Source organism: Euprymna scolopes, chromosome 45, assembly GCF_053919585.1.
Source record: "Euprymna scolopes isolate OS-2025 chromosome 45, ASM5391958v1, whole genome shotgun sequence".
Taxonomy (NCBI): Eukaryota; Metazoa; Mollusca; class Cephalopoda; order Sepiida; family Sepiolidae; genus Euprymna; species Euprymna scolopes.
Genome location: NC_136526.1, coordinates 47309107 through 47331370, shown reverse-complemented (window position 1 = coordinate 47331370; position 22264 = coordinate 47309107). Strand labels below are relative to the sequence as shown.

At 28.5% G+C, this 22264-nt stretch overlaps 1 protein-coding gene across 1 annotated transcript; it reads right to left on the bottom strand.

The window, feature by feature from the left end:
* Nucleotides 1-1790: 1790 nt before the first annotated feature.
* Nucleotides 1791-22010, bottom strand: LOC145269533 (uncharacterized). The gene is made up of 2 exons (XM_080125290.1): nt 21197-22010; nt 1791-3975 (listed from the first exon to the last, which is right to left on the bottom strand). The coding sequence occupies exons 1-2, from the start codon at nt 21371-21373 to the stop codon at nt 2941-2943; spliced, it is 1212 nt and encodes a 403-aa protein (XP_079981416.1). The 5' UTR covers nt 21374-22010; the 3' UTR covers nt 1791-2940.
* Between the last annotated feature and the right edge of the window lie 254 nt (nt 22011-22264).

The following is a 22264-nucleotide window of genomic DNA, read 5'->3' as shown; positions in this document are numbered from 1 at the left end:
AAAATTTTTTTATTAAATGATTTAATTTTATGTGACCAACAAATGTTCTAGATCATTTTAGGACACCATGTATTTCTTTAATGTATTTGCTTGGTTTTTAACTAAAATTCTGTGAAAATTTAACATTTTTAGATCAAGTCTTCTTGAATTTTCTCCCTTCCAAAAGAGTTATTAAAAAATGGGGCATCAACTGGCACCACACCAAATAGTCAGGTGGTCAGTGCTGCATGCATGTGTCAGACATAATATAAACACATACATGTATTTCGACATACCTTTTCAACTTTTCCACTGCGCCATTGGTTTTGTGGTCTACCTGGAATTCATCTGTTCTTAAACAGGAACCTGCTGAATCGAATGCATTTCACTCCAAAAAGATGATTGGTTTTATATAGTTTTTATTCACTTTCCAGGTGTTCATCACGAAAGAACGGAAAGTGAGTATCTTTGCTTGCGTGGTTAATTCTAGTCTTCAATTTGAGATTTGTTAGCTCCCTCCCAAGGGAGGAGGAGGAGACAGCAGTTAACCCATCCGCTCTTGTCAACGTCCAAATTCCAACTTGACTCTATGTCCAGCCAACCTGAACACGTGACAACAAACATGCCTTTCCGGTCAGCTATTTTAAGAGCTTCCAGTGCAACTTGTACATTTTACACCTCAATATGTTTTGACAACTTTTATCAAAACATAGCTTCACATCTCATTTCTTGTTTACGTCGCCAGATGGATAGATAGCTAGATCGAGATAGATAGATAGATCGACAGACAAATAACAGATTTCTTGTATTTCACAACTATATAAGTCAGCGAGCAATCTCTGATGATGACCTGTATGAGAACTCCTAATATTTAATAATAATAATAAAATAATAATAATATTTAATAATAATTATAATAGTAATAAAAATAATAATAGTCTAATCTGATTGGCAACCTGTTTGACAAAGATAGGATTCTCTACTGAAATTCTAAGAGACTTGTTTTGTTAATAAGCCATTTTGTTTGTTTGTTAGTTTTTTCTTCTTTATTTCTTTTTGTTGGACTTTTGACTTACACTGGACACCAGCAATGTTAAAGTTAAAGTTATCTAACCTTGTTGCCTTCTCCTATATATTTATATATGTTCCTTGTCACGTGTGGATATATAACATGGCGTCCGGCCAGCAGTAATACATGTTTATCCTACATCATGGAAAGTACAAAGCGAACTAACAAGAGAGACCAAATCCAGTGTTATGAAGTTGACTACAATGCCAGGCGTTTAATACTGAAAAGATGACACATTCTCCAACTTGAAAAGAATTGGTCAGAAGTACACTTTAAGGTTGAAGTGTCTACCAAAATCTATCTTCAAAAGAGTTTGTCTCTTATATACACTGGAATCAGTTGAGTTTAATAGTTGTAAAGAATGTGGCCAGTTACCTTCACATTTACAACTGCTGAAATAACAGTTAAGAATATTTTAAATTTGTTTTAATTCCATTTATTCTCAATGAAATATATAATTTTAAGGAATGTCAGATTGAATATAATTTACACTAAATTGTTATTAACGTCACTAACAAGATTAGTAAATTTAAACACAATAGACTTAATTCATTTTCAATGCACTGGGAGAACATTTCAAGACAAAATGGCTACAAACGGTTTGCCAATATCTACACATAAAAAATGAACAAACGTGGTATTAAACAGAATATCCACTGGAGATGCATAACTTATGCCAATAAAAGCATTCACAATGATCACACAAATTCATTATAGAAAAGTATTTTGACTCAATAACTAATGCAAGTTTATCTATGGGCAAAAGTTGATTTATTTCACCAGATTAAGATATAAATAAATAGTGGCTCAGAATTACATCATTATTTCTTTCTAGAGTTTTTTATATATTGAAATGGAAATACAAATAAAAGGATTTCTGGTGAGGAATATTGGCTATGACTTTGGGTTCGATGTTGTATAGTCCCTTTTAAAACAAAGTTCTGTTTTACAAGATCCTAGGGCTCCTCTGTGGAGTTAACAGTTGATTACATAATCTTTTAAAGATCGACATTTTCCTGTATTTCACTCCAGCTTGGTTTTCCATTAATTGTTTATAAGTATTTTGAACATATTTTTCATTAAATTAGATACGCCTATTACAGGAGGTATAATCTTCATTCATTTTATATAAGCATGTTGTTTTAAAGACATTCTTGAGGTCCTGATATTTGATCTCTTTTTGCATTTGGCTCTATTGAGACATAGTTATTTGTGACAGTCTACAGGATTAAAGTTTCTCAGTCTTCTTACTATTTTCTTTTAGCTAGAGTTTTAAATAAAAAATTATTCAGTTAGACAAGATCCGGGGGCTCCTCTCTGAAGTAACCAATTGATTACAAACTGATTTATATCTTTAAGGGTTGACATTGTCTCTTTTAAGGCTACTATCTGTATTTCACTACAGCTTAGTTTTCCACAGATTGTTTCTAAATATTTGAACATATTTATTGAGACATTTATGATGGTTAACAAGAATAAGGTTTTTCACTTTACTTAACCTTTTTGTCTAGCTAGTGCTAAGGCATCATACTGGATAACAGACATTCATCTGCTATCTCAGAAATTCCAGGAGGAAAAGAGTTTTTAAAAATTCTAATCGTCCTTTTAAGTGCAATTATTTGTATCTTTCTTGCACTTGGTTAACCGGGTATATACTTATGTATTCTCAAATTTGCTTGCAGAGAAAACCAATGTACGACCTTTTGCATTAAGCTATATTAAGGCATAGTCATTTAATTTTGCATATTTCCTCTCATTTTGTCGTCTAGTGATAGGGTATATTACCTACGTCACATCTTTAGCTGCTATCTAATACATTGCAAGCGAAACATATTTTAATGATTTTTACCATCTATTTGATTGCAATTGTTTATAGCTCTCTTGAACTCTTTTCACCGAGTATATAGTCCAGTGTGTATACTTAGGTGCGTTTTCAAACTTGCTTTATGAGTAAAAGCAGATCCACAAATTTGACAAGAAAATGGTTTCTCCCCAGTGTGTTTACGCATGTGACCTTTTAGATTTCCTTTCAAAGAAGATGAATATCCGCATATTTTACAAGAAAATGGTTTCTGTCCGGTGTGTATATGCATGTGTAATTTCAAACTAGCCTTATGAGAAAATGAAGATCCACAAACTTCACATGAAAATGGTTTCTCTCCAGTGTGTACACGCATGTGGCCTTTTAGGTTTCCTTTGATGGGAGATGAATATCCACATATTTCACAAGAAAATAATCTCTTTCCAGTGTGAACATGCATATGCTCTTTCAAATTTGCTTTTAGGGAAAATGAAGATCCACATATTTCACAAGGAAACGTTTTTTCCCCATGGGTTTGCATGTGTCCTTTTAAAGTTTCTTTTCGAGAAAATGAAGACTTGCATATTTCACAAGAGAATTTCTTTTCGCCAGTATGAACACGGACATGTCTTTTCAAGTCTGCCTGTCGATAAAATGAAGACTTGCATACGTGACAATAGAATGATTTCTCACCAGTGTGTATATGCACATGTCTGTTTAAATTTGTTTTTGAAGAAAATGAACATCCACATGTTCCACAGGTAAATGGTTTCTCTCCAGTGTGTATAGTCAAATGATATTTCAAGTGTGATCGCTGAAAAAATGAAGAGTCACAAATGTCACAAGAAAATGGCTTTTCCCCCGTGTGCCGCTGCATGTGTTTCTTCAAATTTCCTTTCAGAGAAAACGAAGATCCACATTTTTCACAGGAATATGGTTTCTCTCCAGTGTGTTTACGCAGATGTCTTTTCAAATCTGTTTGAGAAGAAAATGAAGAATCACACGTGTCACAGGAAAATGTTTTCTTCTCTGTGTTCGTTTTTATGTGTTTACTCGGTTCAGATTCACCAGAAGAGGAAGATGTATCAGAAACGGGTTCATCTTTTGTGCGGGTAGCCATTTTCTTCTGTAAAAAATAATAATAGGAATTTAAAAAATTTCATTGTTTATAATTAATGAAAAGTCATTCAATCTGTTTTAATAAACCCAAATATCTTATGAATCTTTATATTCTCTGCCAATTTTATCAATGTTTCATTTACATAAACGAAAATAACTTAACAAAACTTGTTTTAATAATTGGTAAGTACACACGATGTTTAAATAATTGTAAGGTAAATATTTGGTTAATTTTCTATTATTTCTAGAGTTAAATTTTTTAATGGAATTTGAGCAACGACAAATTTGTTCACTTTACACTTAATTCCTGCATGTACAGTCCCGAAAAAAAATAAAGGGAGGGGATTTTAAAAATAATAGAAACGAAAAAAAAATTCGTTGTTTGTTATTAATCTAAAAGTCTTGCAATCTGTTTTAGTAAACCCAAATATATCATGAATGTTTGTTTTTTGACAAAGTTCAATGTTCAATCAATGTTTTATTTACATAAACACAAATAACTTAAACATGACGTTTTCTTAATAATTTAATTGTAAACATTTACATTGTTTTTTTATTAAAAGTTACCACACCTACAAGGATACTCTTACTATGGAGTTGGACAGCAAGATATTTGTTCCCGTCACACTTTAATTTCTTAATAATTGTACAATCAGGAAGCAGATTACAGAGAGGGAATTACAAAGTTTAGCAGTTTAATGAGTAAATGATTCAATAATGTTTATTGTTTATTGTTACATTTACATAAAAAAATAATTTGAACCTGATGTTCTACAAGGAATGGTTGTTTAATTCAAAGTTTGCCGTTGTTCAACACCAATTATATTTATTCTTAGTTGATTAAAGGGTTCAGATTGAAAGTTATTATAAAAAATACTTAAAAATGACAGAAAGTACAAAATAAGGTACATTTTACTGTAACAAATTTTATTGTGCATAACCCGACAAGTAAAACAAAACCATAAGAATATGTCTAAACATTAATTAAAAGCAGTCTTTTACAAAGTTTTTCGAACAGATTTGATCAATGTAAAAAACTGTCCGTTTTTTTTTATCGATTTCAAATATCATGCCAGTATTTAAGAAAAAAAAAGAATATGCCTTTTACATTGTTAGACAAAAAGTAAATGGCAAATTTGACAAATTAGTATGAACTGGTATTTTATTTAAAATGGAGTACAGTTAATGGGCAGCACTCATTGCGTATGTAAAAATAAGAAATTAAAAGATTTACGTCTGTGTTGACATCTCAGCTGGTTTAAATGCTGCACTCAAAAATTATCATTATCTACTTCAAAGCTCATAAGTTTTTACAAAATGAAATGGAGGCAAAAAATTTTTTTTGAAAATCAAACTCCATGATACGTAGAAATCAAAAATTTACATAATGTCATGAATTATACAAGTTTAAAAATGTTTGCTTTTTCTGGATTTGAAGATTTTTGTGTTCACCCTCGCTTAAGAAGCCACAAAAAAATACACATACTTAGTGGATTAAAGGATTGACCTTGAACGCTTTTATAAAGAAATAAGATCAACGAAATCTAGATAGCAAAAAGAAGAAACAATGAGAAAATAACAGTAAAAAAATTTGCTTTTGGTATCCAAATCGCACAAGCTAGTTATGGATAGACTTGTGAGCAAAGGGGATTGCATAGATAACAAATTAATAAGTAAAATATGGAACAACGACAGGAACACATCCACAAAGTGTTTTTACAAATACAGAACTAAATGAAAGGAGACGTTGCCTACCCCCCTGTGACTTTTTTTTTACATAGGCATCACCACATTACCAAGGCCAAGAGGCCACTCAAGGATAAGGGTTAAAGAGTGTACATTAGAAATTGGACAATATAGTAATCATTAGTAATGAAAATTTGGTAAATTTGATAACTTATATGGAACGGCTCATCAAGAACTTATTTACATTAGACTTGAAGACAACCATATTGTAGTCAGCCGGAAAGCAGGAAAACTGAAGACAGTTCCACAGGCGTGCAGTTCTAAGAAAGAAGCTCTGTTCATGGAATCTATGTTTAGGTTTAGGCACAGATAAAGAGTGGGGGAAATTATTGATAGTGTTTACAGCTAGACGAGTGTTTCTTGTGAAAGTTTGGCGAGGGGGGGACCATAGATTGAAGCTCAGTCGGGCACTTTCCATGAAAATAACGATACATCAGACTTTTGTTTATTTCCTAAGGTCAAGGACAACTCTAGAGGTTGTCATTATGAAACAATTGAGGATATGAAAGAGGCTGTTGCAAGGATCATTGACTCGCTCACAGAAGACCCATGGGTCCCTCCAGAAGTTGTTGGGATAGTACAACAAGTGCATTGCAGCCAGAGAAGATCACTTCAAAGGAAATGTCCATACAAAAAATCCCTGGAAATTTATTGGAGGCACCGCATAAATGAAAAAAAAAAAAACGATATTGGAACCAAGTTTGGTGGGAAAGTTCATACGCTGCTCAACCTGATGAACTCTTTTACTCATTTTTAAAATAAGAAGAATATGTCTCTCAGTGATTATGCTAGAGTCCTTCACCCATAGCAGTCAAAATTTGTGGTATTTGATTTTCTGTTCAATATTTTTTGTTTCCATTAATTACAGTATTGTGTTCTTTTTTCTTCTCGGCCCTTATGAGACAACAAGAAGCTTGACAGAATTTCAAACCATAAATGATAATTGCATATTTCTCATGATGTCGGATTTAACAATCTGAACTTGATGTTGTTTTAAAAAGAATGATTATATATATTATTATATAAAAAGAACTTTGTGTGTATGTGTGTGCGAGTTCGTTCCCTGTAAACTCAGCAATTGTTGGGCTGATTTTTATGAAATTTTACACAAATGTACTTTATGTATCAGACAGTGTTGTCAGATCGGTTTTGTATCAGAATGTCTTTCATGATAATCGATAATCGAAAAAATCTGATGAAAGAAGGAACAGGCAGTTTTGACCAAAGTTTACACCTTAAAAAGCCTAACATCACAAGTGCATTTGAGAGGTTTTCTTACAGCACAAGCAGAGACACTTGGCTTGTAAAATCAACAGTAGGTTCCTTGATATGACAGGGGCGTGTTCAAGATAATTTTTTCTGTTTAGAATACAATTGAATCATGATACTTTACTTTTCCATTTTAAACCTTAACTTAAGCCATTATCACCACATAAGCAGGCAATAAAATCAACAGTAGGTTCTTTGATATGACAGAGACGTGTTTGTAATGTATGTTTTTTTAGAAAGCAACTGAACCATGATATTTGGCTCTCGTATTTTAAACTTAAATTCTATTAATGGTAGAATACACAAAAAGGGTTACCCAAGTCTTAGCATATAAAATATATCTGTTTATACTAAGACAACAACAAGGAGAAGTTTAGAATATTCCTTATGATGATAGATTTTATCAATGGAGCCTCGTTTTTTTACAATTTTTTGGTAGGTAGGTAGGATCGACCCTGGAACCAAGGTGGAAATAATACTGACATGTAACCCACTCGCCCACCACGACAGAATAACAGAAAAGTGATTTAATTTAACAATTAACAGTTAAATGTGCGATTTTTATGATAATGAGGTCAAACATATCTCGCTGTCAGCTGTAATTGATAATAAAGAATAACTGTAATTGATAAAAAAGAATAACTGTAATTGACAAAAAAGAATAAATGTAATTGATGATAAAGAATAACTGTAATTGATAAGAAAGAATAACTGTAATTGATAAAAAAGAATAACTGTAACTGATACAAAAGAATAACTGTAATTGATAAACAAGAACAACTGTAATTAATAATAAACAATAACTGTAATTCATAATAAAGAATAACTGTAATTGATAATAAAGAATAACTGTAATTGATAATAAATAATAACTATAACTGATAATAAAGAATAACTGTAATTGATAATAAAGAATAACTGTAATTGATAATAAAGAATAACTTTAATTGATAATAAATAATAACTGATAATAAAGAATAACTGTAATAGATAATAAAGAATAACTGTAATTGATAAAAAAGATTAACTGTAATTCATAATAAAGAATAACTGTAACTGATAATAAATAATAACTGTAATTCATAATAAAGAATAACTGTAATTCATAATAAAGAATAACTATAATTCATAAAAAAGAATAACTGGGATTTATAATAAAGAATAACTTTAACTGATAATAAAGAATAACTGTAATTAATAATAAAGAATAACTGTAATTGATAATAAAGAATAACTGTAACTGATAATAAAGAATAACTGTAATTAATAGTAAAGAATAACTGTAATTAATAGTAAAGAATAACTGTAATTCATAATATAGAACAACTGTAATTCATAATAAAGAATAACTGTAACTGATAATAAAGAATAATTGTAAATAATGATAAAGAATAACGAGCATTGGTGATAAAGAATAACTGTAATTGATGATAAAGAATAACTGTAATTTATAATAAAGAATAACTGTAATTTATAATAAAGAATAACTGTAATTCATAATAAACAATAACTGTAATTCATAAAGAATAACTAACTGATAATAAAGAATAACTGTAATTCATAATAAAGAATAACTGTAATTGATAATAAAGAATAACTGTAATTGATAATAAAGAATAACTGTAATTCATAATAAAGAATAACTGTAATTGATGATAAAGAATAACTGCAATTCATAATAAAGAATAACTGTAATTCATAATAAAGAATAACTGTAATTCATAATAAAGAATAACTGTAATTGATGATGAAGAATAACTGTAATTGATAATAAACATTAACTATAATTGATGATAAAGAATAACTGTAATTCAAAATAAAGAATAACTGTAATTCAAAAAGAGAATAACTAATTCATAATAAATAATAACTGTAATTGATAATAAAGAATAACTGTAATTCATAATAAAGAATAACTGTAATTAATGATAAAGAATAACTGTAATTGATGATAAAGAATAACTGTAATTGATGATAAAGAATAACCGTAATTGATAATAAAGTATAACTGTAATTGATAATAAAGAATAACTGTAATTGATGACTAAAAATAACTGTAATTGATGATAAAGATTAACTGTAATTGATGGTAAAGAATATCTGTAATTCAAAATAAAGAATATCTGTAATTCATAATAAAGAATAACTGTAATCCATAATAAACAATAACTGTAACTGATAATAAAGAATAACTGTGATTGATAATAAAGAATAACTGAAATTGATGATAAAGAATAACTGTAATTCGTAATAAAGAATAACAGTAATTCATAATAAAGAATAACAGTAATTCATAAGAAAGAATAACTGAAACTGATAATAAAGAATAACTGTAATTCATAATCAATAATAACTGTAATTCATAATAAAGAATAACAGTAATTCATAATAAAGAATAACTGTAATTCATAATAAAGAATAACTGTAATTCATAATAAAGAACAAGTGTTATTGATAATAAAGAATAACTGTAATTGATAATAAACAATAGCTGTAACTGATAATAAAGAATAACTGTAATTCATAATAAAGAAAACCTGATAATACAGAATAAATGTAATTCATAATAAAGAATAACTGTAATTTATAATAAAGAATAACTGTAATTCATAATAAACAATAACTGATAATAAAGAATAACTGTAATTCATAATAAAGAATAACTGATAATAAAGAATAACTGTAATTCATAATGAAGAATAACTGTAATTCATAATGAAGAATAACTGTAATTCATAATATAGAATAACTGTAATTGATAATAAAGAATAACTGTAATTGATAATAAAGAATAATTGATAATAAAGAATAACTGTAATTCATAATAAATAATAACTGATAATAAAGAATAACTGTAATTCATAATATAGAATAACTGTAATTGATAATAAAGAAATACTGTAATTCATAAAAAAGAATAACTGATAATAAAGAATAACTGTAATTCATAATAAAGAATAACTGATAATAAAGAATAACTGTAATTCATAATAAATAATAACTGTCACTAATAATAAAGAATAACTGTAATTGATAATAAAGAATAACTGTAATTCATAATAAAGAATAACCTATAATAAAGAATAACTGTAATTGATAATAAAGAATAACTGTAATTCATAATAAAGAATAACTGTAATTCATAATAAAGAATAACTGAGAATAAAGAATAACTGTAGTCGAACATAAAGAATAACTGTAATTCATAATAAAGAATAACTGATAATAAAGAATAATTGTAACTGATAATAAAGAATAACTGTAATTCATAATAAAGAATAACTGTAACTGATAATAAAGAATAACTGTAATTCATAGTAAAGAATAACTGCAATTCATAATAAAAATAACTGTAATTCATAATAAAGAATAACTGATAATAAAGAATAACTGTAATTCATAATAAAGAATAACTGTAACTGATAATAAAGAATAACTGTAATTCATAATAAAGAATAACTGCAATTCATAATAAAAATAACTGTAATTCATAATAAAGAATAACTGATAATAAAGAATAACTGTAATTCATAATAAATAATAACTGATAATAAAGAATAACTGTAATTCATAATATAGAATAACTGTAATTGATAATAAAGAAATACTGTAATTCATAAAAAAGAATAACTGATAATAAAGAATAACTGTAATTCATAATAAAGAATAACTGTAATTCATAATAAAGAATAACTGATAATAAAGAATAACTGTAATTCATAATAAATAATAACTGTCACTAATAATAAAGAATAACTGTAATTGATAATAAAGAATAACTGTAATTCATAATAAAGAATAACCTATAATAAAGAATAACTGTAATTGATAATAAAGAATAACTGTCATACATAATGAAGAATAACTGTAATTCATAACATAGAATAACTGTAATTGATAATAAAGAATAACTGTAACTGATAATAAAGAATAATTGATAATAAAGAATAATTGTAATTTATAATAAAGAATAACTGATAATAAAGAATAACTGTAATTCATAATATAGAATAACTGTAATTCATAACAAAGAATAACTGATAATAAAGAATAACTGTAATTCATAATAAAGATTAACTGTAATTAATAATAAAGAATAACTGATAATAAAGAATAACTGTAATTCATAATAAATAATAACTGTAATTCATAATAAAGAATAACTGTAATTCATAATAAAGAATAACTGTAATTCATAATAAAGAATAACTGATAATAAAGAATAACTGTAATTGATAATAAAGAATAACTGTAATTCATAATAAAGAATAACTGATAATAAAGAATAACTGTAATTCATAATGAAGAAAAACTGTAATTGATAATAAAGAATAACTGTAATTCATAATAAAGAATAACTGATAATAAAGAATAACTGTAATTGATAATATAGAATAACGGTAATTCATAATAAAGAATAACTTATAATAAAGAATAACTGTAATTCATAATAATGAATAACTGATAATAAAGAATAACTGTAATACATAATGAAGAATAACTGTAATTCATAACATAGAATAACTGTAATTGATAATAAAGAATAACTGTAACTGATAATAAAGAATAATTGATAATAAAGAATAACTGTAATTGATAAAAAAGAATAACTGTAATAAAGAATAACTGTAATTCATAATATAGAATAACTGTAATTCATAACAAAGAATAACGGATAATAAAGAATAACTGTAATTCATAATAAAGAATAACTGCAATTTATAATAAAGAATAACTGATAATAAAGAATAACTGTAATTCATAATAAAGAATAATTGATAATAAAGAATAACTGTAATTCATAATAAAGAATAACTGATAATAAAGAATAACTGTAATTCATAATATAGAATAACTGTAATTGATAATAAAGAAATACTGTAATTCATAACAAAGAATAACTGATAATAAAGAATAACTGTAATTCATAATAAAGATTAACTGTAATTAATAATAAAGAATAACTGATAATAAAGAATAACTGTAATTCATAATAAATAATTACTGTAATTCATAATAAAGAATAACTGATAATAAAGAATAACTGTAATTCATAATAAATAATTACTGTAATTCATAATAAAGAATAACTGATAATAAAGAATAACTGTAATTGATAATAAAGAATAACTGTAATTCATAATAAAGAATAACTGATAATAAAGAATAACTGTAATTGATAATAAAGAATAACTGTAATTCATAATAAAGAATAACTGATAATAAAGAATAACTGTAATTCATAATGAAGAAAAACTGTAATTGATAATAAAGAATAACTAATTCATAATAAAGAATAACTGATAATAAAGAATAACTGTAATTCATAATAAATAATAACTGTAACTGATAATAAAGAATAACTGTAATTCATAGTAAAGAATAACTGTAATTGATGATAAAGAATAACTGTAATTGATAATAAAGAATAACTGTAATTCATAGTAAAGAATAACTGTAATTAATAATGAAGAATAACTGTAATTGATAATAAAGAATAACTGTAATTCATAATAAAGAATAACTGATAATAAAGAATAACTGTAATTGATAATAAAGAATAACTGTAATTCATAATAAAGAATAACTGATAATAAAGAATAACTGTAATTGATAATAAAGAATAACTGTAATTCATAATAAAGAATAACTGTAATTCATAATAAAGAATAAATGATAATAAACAATAACTGTAACTGATAATAAAGAATAACTGTAATTCATAATAAAGAATAACTGATAATAAAGAATAACTGTAATTGATAATAAAGAATAACTGTAATTGATAATAAAGAATAACTGTAATTCATAATAAAGAATAACTGTAATTCATAATAAAGAATAAATGATAATAAACAATAACTGTAACTGATAATAAAGAATAACTGTAATTCATAATAAAGAATAACTGATAATAAAGAATAATTGTAATTCATAATGAAGAATAACTGTAATTCATAATAAAGAATAAATGTAATTCATAATAAAGAATAACTGATAATAAAGAATAACTGTAATTGATAATAAAGAATAACTGTAATTCATAATAAAGAATAACTGATAATAAAGAATAACTGTAATTCATAATAAAGAATAACTGTAATTCATAATAAAGAATAAATGATAATAAAGAATAACTGTAACTGATAATAAAGAATAACTGTAATTCATAATAAAGAATAACTGTAATTGATAATAAAGAATAACTGTAATTCATAATAAAGAATAACTGTAATTCATAATAAAGAATAAATGATAATAAACAATAACTGTTACTGATAATAAAGAATAACTGTAATTCATAATAAAGAATAACTGATAATAAAGAATAACTGTAATTCATAATAAAGAATAAATGTAATTCATAATAAAGAATAACTGATAATAAAGAATAACTGTAATTGATAATAAAGAATAACTGTAATTCATAATAAAGAATAACTGATAATAAAGAATAACTGTAATTCATAATAAAGAATAACTGTAATTCATAATAAAGAATAAATGATAATAAAGAATAACTGTAATTCATAATGAAGAATAACTGTAATTCATAATAAAGAATAACTGTAATTCATAATAAAGAATAACTGATAATAAAGAATAACTGTAATTCATAATAAAGAATAACTGATAATAAAGAATAACTGTAATTGATAATAAAGAATAACTGTAATTCATAATAAAGAATAACTGTAATTCATAATAAAGAATAAATGATAATAAAGAATAACTGTAATTGATAATAAAGAATAACTGTAATTCATAATAAAGAATAACTGTAATTTATAATAAAATATTTATACTCAAACAATAAGAAATACTGGATTCATTGTAAAATCAAATCCAGAGTGCTAATAAAAAGCTTAATGATACACTTTTAGGGCAATGCGAAACATGCAACATAACAGACCTTTCACAATCTAAGGAACACTTGTTCATGCACTCAAATTCCTACTGACCTATCATAACATACTCATCTAAGACCTTGATATATTCTCAGCACTGATGTTGTATGGTTGTGTGACGAAATAATCTCAACAAGCTCTACTTGGCATATATTATATTCCAAAACAAAGAAAGGTGAAGCAATGCAGTCATCAATTCTGTGAATAAATTATACATATATATATGAAGAGTAAAAACACTAGACAACAAGCAATACCACATACGCATTGATCAGAGAAACCAAATGACATGTTTTATGTACCATAAGCTGGACTGACTCTGACCATCCAGGATGTCTTTCAGCCATTAATAAAAATAAAAATGTGCAAATAACTCCACAGTAAATATTTGCTGCTGCACCACAATGCGTTTATAAAATTATGAAATCGTATAAGACCCGGTAATTATGTTTAAAATGCAGACATCATATATTATTTACACATCATTGTCTTTATTTTATAAAGGTCACCCCAGCTTATGGTATAAATGTCACAACATATCAAGGCCTATTGGAAACTTAAGGATAAAGTTTAATGAGAAGGACAGTGAAATAACAATATGAGGCTTGGTAACCATGTGTAGACTGGATAAAAACTAGATTATTTAAGAGGACAGCTCAATAAGTATTTGTTAGAATTGGACTTGAAAACGATTATGCTATAGTACGCTGTGAAACATCCTCGTCATATGGGTAGTTTGTTGGAAACTAAAGCTCTGTTTAGTTTTAGGTACACAGCAGAAGAAAGGAAATTATTGATGGTGGTAGTAGTCAGAGGAGTTCTTGTAAATTTATTTTATGGGAGGTACCCTACATTTGCTCAGTTGAATACTTATGATAAAAATAAGAATAGAATAGAGAAAGAGTAGCAACCTTTTTCTATGTGAAAGAAGCTGCAGCTAAGAGGATATCTCTTGCTAATTTCAAAGTCGGTTCTCTAATCTTCTAATTAAGAAAAATGCGCCCTGAGCAGCCCCTAGACAGATGTTTTAACAATATTCAAACTTTGAATGTAATTGACTCCCATACAAATAGAGACTTGTATTAGGAGTCATCATATCTTGTCGCTCCATCTCTTCAACCAGCGGTGTGCGGTTTCATTACCAACACTGAGGTCTCCGTCCGTGCAGTTGGGCCCCAGTGGGCAACATGTTAAAATGTGCTCGATGGTCTGAACTTGGGCACCACAGGGGCATTCAGCAGTTGTAGAGTAACCCCACATGAGGAGGTTGTCGCCAGTTTTTGCAACTTTTGCTCTTGCCCTATTCAGAGTGACCCACTCCGAACGGGACAGGTGTGTGCCAGGTGGTAAGGTTTCACTGGGCTCTGGCAGTGCTATATTTGTAAACTGAGGGTCTACCTCTCTCCACATCTGCAGCCGGTAAGAGGATGTAAGAGTGCCCGGTAGTTCCTCCACTGTATTAGGAGTGACATAATCTTATGAGATGATAGAGTTTATGCGCTCACATCAGATATCCCAGTCCAACATGATTGCTTCTAGGTTTTGCTTCTCAACATTTATATCCCCTGTAATTACATCTAGGTATGTGAACATTCTACTTCTGGGGTGGGTGATAGGGTTCCCCAGAAGTATGGGAGGAATAATTTCATTTACTGCTCTAAAACAATGGCTAGCAAACTAAACACATATTGGTTTGAAAATAGATGATGCAAATGAAAGTTCACCATAGACTTGTTGTCTGGTTGAATAGGCCTTCCATGATAGACTTTGGACTCTCATAATACATACCATTCAGGTGTGTTTCCAACTTTTTGGAAAATGTCCATGTTTCCTAATCATAGAAGAGGATAGGCTGTATTATAGCTTAAAAAATTTTCAATTTGATGTTTTTGCTAAGATATGATGTCCATATTTTGTTCAAATCATTAGAACTAAACGATGCTATCCTCTTTCTGATGTTGAAATCTTTGAATAAGAACATGATGAATGATACTAAATACTTATAATCATCAACTTGTTTTAGCGGCATTTAATTCAATGTTTTGATACTGTGATCTAAGTTGGAAGAAGAGAATTTATTCATATATTCAGTTTTTGTCTCATTAATGTATAAGCGAAAACAGTTTGAGGTTTACTCAAGAAATCGTAGAAGAGACTGGGTATTTGCCTGGCCATCAGAGGGCAAGTCATACGTCACTTCCTGTTCTGTCTCTTTTCACTGAACTCTCGAGGACTTAAGATGTGACGAAAGCGTGCTCTGGTTGACATGGCCAATCAACCAGCCCCCTGACCTATCGTCAGCCTTGCATCATATACTAAACGCAAGTAACGTTATTTAATCCTCTCTTTTCAACGAACTCTTATACTTACTATCTCTATCTCATGTATTTTTATGTAAATAAATATACATTTATTTGTTATTGTATATCAGTATGTTTTGTCTCTTCATTATGTGACCTTCTGCTTCAATCTCAATCGTCTATAACATAAACAGACCATCCTATCCTCAACAGATTCATAAAATCAGATCATACGGTATCACTGGTAGAATACTTAACATAATTAAATCCTTCTTAGATAAGAGAAAAATCCAGGTTGTCCTCGACGGTCGTACATCTAAACAATATGATATAAATGCGGGGGCGCCCCAGGGTTCTATCCTTGGACCTCTATTGTTCCTGATATTCATAAATGATCTCCCCGACAACATTGCCTCTGAGATGGGTATATATGCTGATGACACTACACTCTATGGCAGGCACGACAGGAAGACGAATGAACACATTTCTAAAGAAATGGCAGAAACACTAGAGGAAGACCTCCAATCTGTAGTGGAATGGGGACAAAAGTGGTTGGTCGCATTCAATGCTGCCAAGACTAAACTAGTTTCATTCAATAATTACAAGAAACCCTCTCTACCACCCATAGCAATGGCCAACGACTCTTTATCTGAGAGTCCATCTTTCAAACTCCTTGGCCTAACGTTCACAGGAAACATGAGTTGGAACAATTACATTGAAGGCATTGCCAGGGCCGCTGCAAGAAAGGTAGGCTCTCTCTACCGTGCTAGAAAACTACTAACACCCGAAAGTATCCTGTACCTCTATAAGGCCACCATTCGCCCATGTATGGAGTATTGCTGCCACATCTGGGCTGGTGCATCTGCTACTAGTGTCTCGCTCCTTGACAAGGTTCAAAAGAGAGTCGCAAACCTGATAGGCCCTGAACTGGCATCTAAGCTTCAGCCTCTGTCCCATCGACGAAATGTTGCATCCCTCTGCCTTTTCTACAAGTATTTTAGTGGGGAATGCTCTGACGAACTGCAATCACTTGTGCCCCCACGACGTGAGCACCCTCGACAAACCCGACAGGCTGCTAAATCCCACCCCCACACTGTAGAGATCCCTAGATGTAAAAGATCTTTTTACTCCAATAGTTTCTTCCCCAGAACCGCTAGACTCTGGAATTCCATTCCAGGTCCCTGCTTCCCCAACAGTACTGACGTGCAGAAGTTCAAGCGTAACGTGAACTGACACCTTGCTGCCCAAATCCCTACATAGTACCCCAGTAGTTGTTGCCCCTGATAGTAGCCCCCTACACCAAAGTGGCAATTTGCCTTGTTTGGGGTGAAAATGTAATAAAAAAAAAAATAAAAAAAAAAACTAGCGTCTTCTTGAAGGGGATAGCCATTCATTTCTGATCCCCCCTCGCCAATCTTTCACGATAAACGCCCATCTAGCTGAAACCACTGTCAATAATTTTCCCCATTCTTTATCTGCGCCTAAATCAAAACGTAGATTATACGAACAAAACTTCTTTCTTACAACTGCATGCCAGTGGAACTCTCTACTGTTTGCCTGTTTCCCACCTGACTTCAACTTGGATGTCTTCAAGTCCAACATAAACAAATTCCTGCTGAATGGCCGCCTTAAGTAATGACACTTTATCAAATCTTCAATATTAACGAATACTACAACACTATCCCATACACGCAATATCCTGTACGCGCAATAACCCTTATCCCTGAGTGGCTTCTGGGCCTTGATAAATGGTGACCTCTATGTAAAAAAAAAAAAAATTCAATTGGATTAAAAGTGAGGATCTTAGCATTAGTGATGAAAAAAGAGAAACTTGGACTTAGACGTATAAAAAGTAACCACCCATTTTATCGCAGAACATAATGTGTTCCTGGTCAGAAGAGGCGGAAACAGACAGATCTTTATCCTTAACGTTCTTTGAAATGCTGCCATACATGGTTGTGTCATCTGCATAAATGTTAATCAATGACCTTAGAATGTGATTTAGAAGATCATTGATGAATATCAGGAGATGGCTTTACTTTTTTAAGATTTTAATTAATTATTTTCAACGATTGCCATGATTGGTTAATTGAAATCATGTGGGATAAATCCTTGATTCTGATTGGTGGAGATGCCTGGAAGACTTGGAGACTATAAAAATCAGAAATCCAACGTTAGGAGATTTCACATATTTCTAAATGAAATAAATTTTGTATAAAAAATTAAATAAAAAAAAAACACTTACAAAACTTTATTAAAATTATATATATATATATATATATATATATATATATATATATATATAATGTATATATATAAATAAATGTATATATATAAATAAATGTATATATATATATATATGTATATATAAAAATGTATATATATATATAAATGTATATATATATAAATATGTATATATAAAAATGTATATATATATATATAAATATGTAAAAATATAAATTCTTGATGCTTTTATAAATTTTTATTTATTTTTTATTGTGGTGGACTTTTATTTTCACAAGGAAGTCACTACTTATCAAGGCCCAGAAACCACTCGAGAAAAAGGGTTAAGAAATGTAAGGTGGAAGTGTAATAATCATTAATGATATAGATTGGGTAGAAGTTGGATTATTTAAGGGGATGGCTCAACAAAAATTTGTTTACATTGGACTTGAAGGCTACCATATTGTAATCGGCCAGAAAGCAGGCCAGTTCTAAGAAAGAAGCTTTGTTCATAGAATCTGCATTTAGATTTAGGCACAAATAGAGTGGGGAAACTTGTTGATAGTGGTTGTATAGGTGTATCAGTAGATGTATCAGAATTTTTGTAGGAATTTTTGACACCCCTAACACGAAACTGCAAATAAAATATAAAATACTCGTAATTTCTCCTTTAAAAGTGGGTTGTTTATTTTCTTTATGGATTATACTTCCAAAATAAACGATTAAAGTTGTTTTAAAAGTAATAGAAATATTTTTTTTATTTTTTTAAAAAACAGTAATGAATTTTACGAACTCAATATTTTTCAATTTTTAAACTTAAAAAATCTATCAAAATTTTTCTATTGATTCTATTTTTACGATATTTTCAGGATCAATGTGAAATTTTATGCTCTTTCCAATAAACTGAATATAATATTTTAGACAAACGTTTTTTTTTTTTAATTCACGCCTTCCCATTTTCAAGTGTCTATGAAAAAGTAAATAATTAATTTACTCACCAAAGTTTCATATATCACAAATTGAAGAGAAAAGGTCAATAAATAATATCTTCAAATTTAAAACAAAAAAAAGTAGTGTTTTTTACAAATTTACCTGTAAAGTCCGAAGTTTAAAACCTTTTTAAAAAAAAACCCACGTTGTTTTTTTTTTTTTTCGTTTTTTTTTTTTTATGAAACCTTGGTCCTTGCTCCTACAATTGAAAAAAAAAAAATTAGGGCTTAAATTACGTTTTTTTACGATTAGTTATAAGCTTGGAAAGACGGGGTGGAATTATTCACTATTTTTCACGAAATTTCTTATACACCTAGTGTATCAGAATTATTGTAGGAATTTTTGACACCCCTAACACGAAACTGCAAGTAAAATGTTAAAAATTCGTAATTTCTCTTTTAAAAGTAGGTTGTTTATTTTCTTTATGGATTATACTTCCAAAATAAACTATTAAAGTTGTATAAAACGTAATATAAATATCATTATATTTAAAAAAAAAAAAAAAACAGTAATGAAATTAATTGAATTTTACGAGTTCAGTATTTTTTAATTTTTAAACTTTAAAAATCTATCAAAATTTTTCTATTGATTCAATTTTTACGATATTTTCATGTGTATAGTAAAACAAACTCATCATAAATAAATCTGTCGTTTTTATTCTTGTTCAAATCTTGACATTTAACATTTCGTATCTATTTACGCTGTGATCTTGTTTATATTTTTTTAAGTTTTTACTAAAAATATATTAAAAATTTCTGATAATCGATTTGAATATTAATTAGAAGTCATTTTATTATTTTAATACATTTGCCCTCGATAATGATTTTTGTTTGTTTTTTTTATTTTTTAATCTTAAATGTGATAATTTTAGAAATTTAATAGCATATATTTTTATAAAGTCATAAAAGAAAAAAAATTAAGGGGGTTTGTATTACTGTACACATAGATTCAAAAAAGTTGTCAAAAAAAACAAATATATAAAAAATAAATGTTATCAAAGGCAAGATAAGTTACTTTTCTACCAAACTGGATATATTTTTTGTGTTTTTATTCAATGTAACATGTTTATTCAGCTTGAAAAACGTACATTGTTTACTGGTGTATTGGAAAATTCAAAATAGCGCCCGACTCTCTCTTTAACACGGTAAGTTTGGAAAAAGGTGTTATAAATAATAAACTAGACAAAATACTATTAAAAAAACACTGAATATAGGTCAAGTTATGTCACGGTAATATATATTGAGCGAATTTCTAACAGTATTTTATCTATTTTATCATTTATAACACTTTTTCCCGAACTTACCGTGTTAAAGAGAGTCGGGCGCCATTTTGAATTTTCCAATACATCAGTAAACACTGTATGTTTTTCGAGCTGAATAAACATGTTAAATTGAATAAAAACACGAAAATTATATCCAGTTTGGTAGAAAAGTAACTTATCTTGCCTTTGATAACATTTATTTGTTATATATTTGTTTTGTTTTTTTTACAACTTTTTCGAATCTATGTGTACAGTAATACAAACCCATTTAAGGTACTACGCAGAGAATGTACCGTGCTGAAATAATAACGTTATTATTCAGAAACTCTTTCTTAACATAGAAGGGGGTAGGCTTGTTATTAGTCTGCACTTTCACCTAATTTAACAGACAAAAGATTCTGTAAATCTTAACTTGAAAATACTTTCTTTTTTTTCTTTTTTTTTTTACACATCACGGCTTTTCTTTTCTTTTTTTTACATATCATACTTTTCTTTTTTGAATAAGGACCAAGAAATTTAATTAATACTTACTTTTTGTTGAATAATCTGCTTCAAAGAAACGACGATAGATAATGTTGTTGAAATTAAGACGCGAGTAAAGGTAAATTTAAGATGGCGACAACCGAATGCAGGTTCGCAGAAAATGGAAAGATACTTTTTAATAATGTCGATCTCTTTGATTACGGGTAAAATATATGTATTATTCATTCATTGGTACTTTCACAGTTTAATCAAGACATTAAAAAAATGAACATATCGAAAAAAAAGTTATATTGTACAATGTACGTATCCGTTTTGACATGAAGATCTCCGAAAAAAAAAATAAATTCACTTAATTTGATCGAGTAGTTTTTTTTTTTTACAGCGGAAAAACATGTTTATGAGAGCGGGTTGAAGACAGACATCTTGGATTTGTTTTAAATTTTTGTTTAAATGTTAGAAAAAATATTTTTTCGGAGAACTTCATTCCATCACAGATACGTACAATTTAAACTTTTTTCGATATTTTCATTGTTTTAATGTCTTGACTAAACTGTACAAGTATTCATTTATTTAATAATTTTCATATTTCGATTTTTTGTTGGTATAGACGTATATTTACCGAGGCAAGCGATTTCCTGTTTTGATACTAAAGTCCTTCGCACTAAATGGATGTAACTTTATAGGAAGGCCCCGTCATATTACGTTCCTACTAAGTCACATATATACGAAAGCGTTCTAAAAGTAATGCCTCCTATTTTTTATTCTACCTGAATGGATAAGAGGGGATTGCAAATTGCGTGTTCTACCAACAAACGACAAAAGATTAAAAAAAAAAAAAAGGTAATAAAAAATCAAATATGCAATAAATACATGTTACCATAACTTAGGCAGGGACAAGACGGAAAGAGGGAATAGGTGTGTCAGAAATTTCGTGAAAATAGTGAATAATTCCACCCCGTCTTTCCAAGCTTATAACTCCTCGAAAAATAATTCAAGCCCTAAATTTTTTTCAAATAAAGGAGCAAGGACCAAGGTTTCATTAAAAAAAAAACAAAAAAAAAACGTGTTTTTTTTTTGTTTTTTTTAAAGGTTTTAAACTTCGGACTTTACAGGTAA

Excerpts from the sequence above, each read along its gene's own strand:
- LOC145269533 (XM_080125290.1), bottom strand. The coding sequence starts at position 21,373 with ATGAATAATACATATATTTTACCCGTAATCAAAGAGATCGACATTATT. Across the intron at positions 3,976-21,196 it reads AGCAGATTATTCAACAAAAA|AAGAAAATGGCTACCCGCAC; the intron begins GTAAGTATTAAT and ends TATTTTTTACAG.